We start from the raw sequence: 8,756 nt of genomic DNA, 5'->3' as shown, positions 1-8,756 counted from the left end.
GCAATTCCAATGATATCGTTTCTCTGTGCCATTATCGTTATAGCTGTGGTGTGAACTATGCTATTCTTTAATATTGAGTATGATTTTTAGAACTATATCTTTATTTCTATCTTTATAATTGTCTTCCTTGGTGTGAATGGGCCTTAAAGTCCCCCTGAAATCATAATTTAAGTTTTTTAGCTTTTAGTATTAATATGTTAGCCTTAATGTTATGAATAAGCTGGTGTGTACCAAAACAATGACAAAATTCGCATTTAGGAGATATAAGCATCTCTCACCTCCGCTAAAATGGATCATGGATTTTCATGTGCCCTCCACAATTATTGGCACCCAATTATTGCAACGTCCTTTTCCCAAGATAACAGCTCTGAGTCTTCTTCTATAATGCCTGATGAGTTTGGAGAACACCTGAGAAGACATCAGAGACAATTCCTTCATACAGAATTTCTCCAGATCCTTCAGATTCCCAGCTCCATGTTGGTGCTTCTTCTCTTCAGTTCACTTCACTCATTTTCTTTAGGGTTCAGGTCAGGGGACTGGGAAGACCATGGCAGAAGCTTCATTTTGTGCTCAGTGACACATTTTTGTTTTGATTTTGATATTGTTTTGGATCATTGTCCTGATGAAAGATCCAACCACGGCCCATTATTGGATTTCTAGCAGAAGCGGGCAGGTTTTGATTTTTTATCTGTTGGTATTTGGTAGAATCCATGATACCATGTATCTGAACAAGTTGTCCAGGACCTCCAGCACAAAAATAGGCCCACAACATTAAAGATCCTGCAATATATTTAACCATGGGCATGGGGTACTTTTTATCCATGTGTGCGCCAAACCCATCTGGTGGGTTTGCTGTCAAAAAGCTCTTTCTTTTTTAGTTTCATCTGACCATAGAAGCCGGTCCCGTTTGAAAATCCAGTCTTGTCTGACAACTGAATATGCTGGAGATTGTTTCTGGATGAGAGAAGAAGATTTTTCTTGAAACCCTCCCGAACAACTTGTGGGGATGTAGGTGCTGTTTGATCATTTTTTTAGGCTTTCTGAAACTCAAGACTCAACTAATCGCTGCAATTCTCCAGCTGTGATCCTTGGAGAGTCTTTGGCCACTCAAACTCTCCTCCTCGCCGTGCATTAGGATGATTTAGACACACGTCCTCTTCACAGGCAGATTTGTAACATCTTTAGTTGATTGAAACTTCTTAATTATTGCCCTGATGGTGGAAATGGGGATTTTCAATGCTTCAGCTATTTTCTTACAGCCACTTTCTATTTTGTGAAGCTCAACAATCTTTTGCTGCACTTCAGAACTATATTCTTTGGTTTTACTCATTGTGATGAATGATTAAGGGAATTTGGCCTCTGTGTTTCCTCATGTTTATTCTCCTGTGGAACAGGAAGTCATGGCTGGACAATTTCATGTTCATGATCACCCTGGTGTGCTGAAGAAATGTAGATATGAATGGGAATATACTTCAGAGATATTTTACTCATAAGAATGACTATCAATTGTTTTACTTCAACTTTACTTTAAATCCTTTGTCCAATCAAATGCTGTCTAGAATCTGAAGTCCCACTCCTCCTACACTAAACAGAGCTGAAGCTGTGGTTGAAATCGTTCATTTGTTCACACATTTACTGGTTTCTATATGGCGAATGGCACACTATATAAAGGATAGGAAACGATTCAGACAGTGTAAATATGCTTTCCATTGACGCAAATGAAGTCCGTTTTCGTGTTAGTCATGTGAACCACTGCAGCACCAGCACAGATTGCTCCGGTCTAGAGACACACGAGCGTATCATACGCATGATTTGGCAAAATCCACAAAACATTTGCACACATTTAAATTCTACAAACCTATAATAAACCTATATAAATGCTATAATTTAAAGCAATATGGAAGAGAAACAGTTAAAGATTGAGGAAAATTGGGTTTTACGAGCTCAACAGCTCTGGCCATGCTTTTGGCTATTTTGAAAAAGGGGAGGAGCTTCTAGATATATCCTGCCCTGTCTTCCTTTTTCATAGGAAATTATGTCAACTCCTCCAACATGATTTTGTGTGGCAGGGTGTCGCCATTGTTGTTGTCTTTTCCATTTTATGATGGATGGAAACCTGTGATAAGGTACAATACCATCACATACTATGTTGAAATGTCAACGGCTGGTGTTCGATTATTTACAATATTATCATATACAGTGCTCAGTGTAAATGAGTCCACCCCCTTTGAAAAGTAACATTTTAAACAATATCTCAATGAACACAAAACAGTTTCCAAAATGTTGATAAGACTAAGTTTAATATAACATCTGTTTAACTTATAACATGAAAGTAAATAATATAACTTTTTTAGTTTTACTTAAATTTAAAAAAAAGCTACAATTTAGACTACAAATGTCTAATTTAACAAGAATTCAACCTCAGGTGAGTCTAATTATTCATTACACAGGTGTCCAGCAGACAGTTGACTAGAAAAGGGTGTTAAAACCCCTTCCCATTTTATGCTGTCAGCAATGGCACCACATGGAAGAGAAATGACACAAGAACTGAGAAAGAAAATAATTTCTTTACTCCAGAAAGGTGAAGGTGACACGAAGATCAGCAAAGCTTTCATATCAGTCAGAATACTGTAGCAAAAGTGGTACAAAAATTTAAAAAAGATGGAACTGCAACCATCTCACAGAGACATTCAGGTCGTCCACGGAAGTTAACACCTCGACAGGAGCGTCTTCTGATGAGAAGGGATGAGGAAAAACGGTGTGGAATTTCACAGCAGTTATCTAAAGAAGTAGAAAGCCAAACTGGGGTAACTATTTCCCATGATACAATACGACATATGCTGCAGAGGAATGGCATGCATGGGTGCCGTCCATGAAAAAGGCCTCTCCTAAAGCCCAGGCACAAAAAAGCCCGTCTCTAAAAGAGCTCATTCTTGAAGAATGGAAAAAGACAGATGTTGCAAAATGTCGCCAACTTGTTCATTCCATGCCTAGAAGACTCTAGGTCATTAAAAATCATGGAGGCCATACAAAGTACTCGATGTAGTAGTTTTTGTTGTGGGGTGTACTCATTTTTGCATCTCCCTAATTTGAGTAAAACTGAAAATGTTGTTCTTTAAGTTATATTATTAACCTTACTTGCATGTTATAAGTTAAACAAATGTTATAATAAACTTAGTCTTGTCAACATTTTGGAAATTGTTTTTGTGTTCATTGAGATATTGTTTAAAATGTTACTTTTCAAAGGGGGTGGACTCACTGTATGTAGTATTATTTTCTTTTGATTTCACAAAATTGTGACCTAGGCATTTTATTACATTTTTGGTGAGATTCACCTTGTTCAAAACATTTGTCAATTTTTTAAAATCAAAAACAAGTGGAACTGGTACTGACCCCCACAAAACACATGTAACATGAGAGTTGATATGTGGGGAGGGAAATGCTGAGAGGGACGTTCTTCACATCAGTCTGTCTTAATTGAGATCCACGCTGGTAACACTTTCAGTGGGTGTTCCTTACAGGCACTGCAGAAGTATGGGAATGCTCTTGGAGTGATGATGTCCATGTAGGTGAATAAGGGCGTCCTCTCTCGTGGGTCGTAGAAAGTCACTCTGGACCTGTTCATGTCAAGAACGACTCTCACCACCTGCGGCTCCGTAGTCATAGTGAGAGGGGACCATGGGGCAGTACAGGCTTTATACTCTCCGTTTCGTAGCCTAATGGTCCAGAATCCCTCTGCGGGGGTCAGCACATGCTTTCCCTTACGGCTGATGGATGCGCTTGCAACTCCAATGACCCAGTAAGTGTTGTTCTTGACTTCCACATCCCAGCTGTATCGCCCGGAGCTGAAGCCCTCGTAGGCCAGCACCTCTGCGCCGACATTGAAACGCTCAGGGTTTTCTGGGAGTTTAAATGTTTGAGAACAGCACTGTAATGTAGTCAGATCCTCTGACAGGAGGAAGCAGCTTGCCGCAGTGTTCGGATCAAGGGTCACTGGAGCTGTATAGCAAAGCAAATGTTTAAAAGGTGAAATGCTAATGTTGGTGAGAAAACAAATATTTTTAAAGCAAAAAAAAAAAAATCTTCATGATAAAGATAGGAATAAAACTCTGAAGTTTGGTGTATGTGCTGCTGAAGTGCAGATTTCTGGCTCAGTGCTGGAGAAAAAAACTAATTTTCAGCAAACGCCCTTTAAAAATACGTATAATTAAAATCTACAGACGCAAATAGATAAAGTGTTTATTTTATAACACTTAAATGTGTATTTTTGGTGTTTTCATACCACTAGTCTGAAAAGACAAACTCTCAAAATTAACCAGTGCATGAAAAAGTAATAATCTTTAATTAATTTTTTTTTTTTGCATTGTGATATTATTTTCATGATAATTAAACCACTTTTCCACTGAAATTCACAATAATGTGATGCATTTTCGATTAAAATCATCATGAATTTTAGCAAACAATTGATCTATTGACAATTTAGTTATGCTTTTTATACATTTATTTATGTTAGAATTTATTTATTGCATTATAGTAATGCGAATGTGTTTTTTTCACATTAAAGTAGAGTACCAACTATTTTTATGTTGAGTCTTAGAAAAAAAATAATAATTCTTGTATTTTCTTTATTTTTTTTTTCTTGGCAGTGGTTTAAAATTGACAAGTAAATAAGCGAAGATGTACAAAAAAAATAAAAAGATTAAAAAAAATCAATTGGTATTTTGATACATATGAGCCCCTAAAGAGACACTGTGATGGGAAAAATATAAAACATATTTCAATGTGTCTGCATTCTCTTGCAGAAGTTTTGTGTTCCTTGAGAAACATTGTATTAGTGAACGCATTGCAAAAGCATTTTTTCCATCATTATGTCCCTTTAGGAGCTCTTAAGATACAGAATATACTCACTATATTGAATGATTTCCTTCATCCTCTCCCAGACTTTAAACTTTAATGAGCCCAGGTGTTTGGCAATATCAAGCAGTGAGCCTGTTATCATCTCGGGATCCTGGGGAACCCGCCAGGTTCTGTCAATACAGCAAATAATACAGAGTTATTCTGGGTCTAGGTCTTACTTACTTAGATGGAAAAGTTTAAATGAAATTGATAATCGAGAAAGGATTTGTACCTCTTTATAGTGTCCTTATAATTCTAGATAAAATAAAAAGAAAAGCAGATTACAAAAAGTGAATTGTATGTGTTGTATTTCTATCATTCCTTTACGAATGTTCACCTTGAGGAATGGTATATCCTTAGATCTCATCTCCTGTTCAATATTTCTTATAGTGTTGCAGAGTGAAGTGATGTCATTCTCCAAATCTTCAATCTTATCATTCATCATCTGCCTCTTCTGATCCTTCTCTTGCTTTAGCATGGAAAGCCTAGATGCTTCCTCATCTCGCAGAAACTGGTGCATCGCCTCAAACTCCTCACGTATCCGCCTCTCTGTGTTCTCGGCCTGAGTCTGTAATGAGAATGTTATCATTTACTTTTTTTTAATTTATTGTCTCCTTCTATAATTGATTGTCTGCATGCTTATTGAAGTAAAATACCTTAATATGCTCTATTGTTTGCTCATAAGTGAGTTTTGCTTTTCGGAAGAGCTTCAGCTTTTCCTGAAGTGGTTTCAAAGCATTTTTGAGTTCCTCCTATAAAGAGTGAATAAAACAATAACACATAAAGAATTAGTACATTTATTAATTTAGAGAGGTTTATTGAACTCAACCCCCTAAAGAAGGCTTGATATGACTGATTTTAAATCATAACCATAACCCTGAAATGGGTTATATATCATTAACATTACCTGAGCGCTGGGCAGTTTAATTATATATACTATAAACCACACTCATTCAGGGAAGTGCCTTTATTGCATGGATGAAGAACCGGATGGTTTAAAATGCACATACACAGTTCAGTTGAATGATAATGTTTGCCCTCTTTAAAGGGTTAGTTCACACAAAAATGAAAATTCTGTCATTAATTACTCAATCTCATGTTGTTCTACACCCGTAAGACTTTTGTTCATCTTCAAAACACAAATTAAGATATTTTTGTTATGAAATCTGAGAGATTTCTGTCCCTCCATAGTCTGCCTTCACAACTGGAACTTTGACGCTTGAAAACTTCATAAAGAGATCTTAATCTATATGAATTGAGTGGTTTAGTCCAAATTTTCTGAAGATACTTGATCACTTTTTATGATGAACAGATTTAATTTAGGCTTTTATTCACATATAAACATTGAGACGCAAACATAAGCAGAAGCTTAACCGAACCTGAGAGACTGTCCTCCAAAAAAACGACCTTATAGGTTGTTTTTCAAGCACCTTATTACGACTTATATTGGTAAGTCCTGCGCCCTCTAGCTGGTGTAAAAATAATGACAGTGTCGTGTTACGTCTGTCGTCATGAAATGATGTATGACTGTCGTTACCAATCAAAATGTGTGTTCATTTAAATGCAATGTGTGGACGTTTTACACCATTTCTCCTATTTCTATTTAGCAAAACTAATTTTTATATTAACTACACCCACCCCACCCCTAAACCTACCCTTAGTGATTGCATATTGCATATACACTTTATGAGCACATGGGATCAAACCCACGATGATTTCATATTGTTATTGCAATGCTCTGCCAATTGAGCTATGTGAAACCTGAAATATGATGCAGATAAAAGGGAACAATGCATTAAAATGAAAGTGTCCTGTTGTCGATAGGGGCACAATTTTAGCAAGCGATTCTATGGGTCGTATTTCAGGGAAGTGACAAACGACCTATATAGACGTATTAGTTGGAGAACACTTTGTAGCCTAAATGACGGACGAGAACAAACCTTTTTGCTGCTTGTAACATGGAAGAGGTTTTTTCTCTCACATCATTCAGTTTTGGTTGAGCTTCTGTGTATCGAGTCTCTTCAGAAACCGCTCAATTCATATGGATTAGTTTTATGATATCTTTATGAACTTTTTGAAGCGTCAAAGTTTTAGTTGCAAAGTTGTCTTTGGAGGGACAGAATGCTGTCAGATTTAATCAAAAAGATCTTAATTTCTGTTCTGAATATGAACAAAAGACTTACGGGTTTGGAACGACAAATGGTTGAAGGTCAAAATGACAGTCTCAGTGCAGCTTCAAAGAGCTTTAAATGATACCAGACGAGGAATAAGGGTCTTATCTAGAGAAACAATCGGTCATTTTGATCGGTCAATGAAAGATGGTTTCTCTAGATAAGACCCTTTTTCCTCATCTGGTGTCGTTTAAAGCTCTTTGAAGCTGCACTGAGACTGTCATTTTGACCTTCAACCGTCTGGAGTCCATTGAAGTCCACTATAAGGAGAATAATCCTGGAATAAACCTTAATTTCTTTTTGACTGAAGAAAGAAAGACATGAACATCTTGGATGACATGGGGGTGAGTAAATTATCAGTAAAATTTTATTTAAAAGTGGACTACTCTTTTAATGCTGTTAAACTGAATGTACGAAGCACGCCGTTGAATGTGAACTGAATGTGAAGTTGAAATATACCATAAGTGAAACAAGATATAACATCTTGATTTCCTTTTTAAATATTGGGGTGATAAAAGGGGTCTCTAACTCTAAAAATATTTAGATTCTTTCATGGAGATTTTTTTAGATACTTGTGTATACTTTCATCAACTCTAAACTGAGCACATAGGCATCTGGTTTCAACCCTACCAGGAGGCCTCATTCCTAGCAAGAACTTACCACTATTAATAGTCTGATAATAAACCCAGCCAAGAATCCATAAATAATTAGTTCTGAGGTGCTAAAGTGAAAGGACAGTTGTCCAAATGGTTATTCTCATAAAATATTTTTGATTTCCTTCTTGTCCTTGAATTGACGGTGCAGTTGTTGAAGATATAGACTGGAATCAACATTGCCTGTAAACAAATGTCAAACATAGATGCAGAAGACCAGGAATCTGTATGTAGACATACCTTACAGTCGAGTGAAGCTTCATTTAAGGGATATAACCTGTGACCCTGGTGGTTGGCTGATGACTTGCATTTGCTGCAAGTGGGTTCCAGGTCCTCCAAACAAAAAAGCGTCAAAGTCTCCCCATGCTCCTTGCACGCAAGCGGGTCATTTTTGCAGCGCTCCAGAAAGCCCTCGCAGGTCTTCTCAAGCATGGTGTTGACTATGAGCTCCCCCATAGATGACGGCTGACAGCAAAGAGGGCATTCGCAAGATCCTCCACCATTCCACAGGTTCTCCAGACAAAGTTTACAAAAGCGATGTCTGCAAAACAGCACTACCGGCTTTTGCAGGATGCTTCCACAGATGGGGCATGACAGGTCATCTGCAAGATGTGATTGCTTAGTGGCCATTGCTCTTTTGAGCCTTTCATTGCTCAGTTGGGTCACAAGGGGATACTATGCCTCCCCTCCCACTTAAGATTACCCTTGGGAGATCTGTCTTCTGATTGGCTCCAGTATTGACTCATCATTGAGTGAGATCTAGGCTGAAACATTATATCTTCTGATGAATGCTTAAACATCACATTATGTAACATCAAGCTCCTGGAGAGTGATTTGACCCCAGCACTGACGCAAGAGGAAATTATGTTAAGATTTTCTCATTCCATTGGAGAAGATAATGTGTGCTGCCTCTTAAAGAAATAATAAAAGGCAGGAGAAATAAAAAGAAGACAGTCCAGAGTCTTGGACTATGGAAGTGGTCTAAGAAAAAGAAAAAAAAAAATCAGTGCTGTGAAAAAGTTTTTTCCCCTGTCTG

The 8,756-nt window shown here is 37.4% G+C and overlaps 1 protein-coding gene across 1 annotated transcript; it reads right to left on the bottom strand.

Moving 5' to 3' along the window:
- Window positions 1-3,463: 3,463 nt before the first annotated feature.
- Window positions 3,464-8,458, bottom strand: trim35-13 (tripartite motif containing 35-13). Its single transcript, XM_067376709.1, has 6 exons — window positions 7,961-8,458; window positions 5,553-5,648; window positions 5,234-5,464; window positions 5,129-5,151; window positions 4,909-5,027; window positions 3,464-3,999 (listed from the first exon to the last, which is right to left on the bottom strand). Exons 1-6 carry the CDS (start codon window positions 8,348-8,350, stop codon window positions 3,464-3,466), a joined length of 1,395 nt encoding a protein of 464 aa, XP_067232810.1. The 5' UTR covers window positions 8,351-8,458.
- Window positions 8,459-8,756: the final 298 nt, after the last annotated feature.

The sequence above is a fragment of the Chanodichthys erythropterus genome, chromosome 3 (assembly GCF_024489055.1).
Source record: "Chanodichthys erythropterus isolate Z2021 chromosome 3, ASM2448905v1, whole genome shotgun sequence".
Lineage (NCBI taxonomy): Eukaryota > Metazoa > Chordata > Actinopteri > Cypriniformes > Xenocyprididae > Chanodichthys > Chanodichthys erythropterus.
This window is presented reverse-complemented; position numbering and strand designations above follow the sequence as displayed.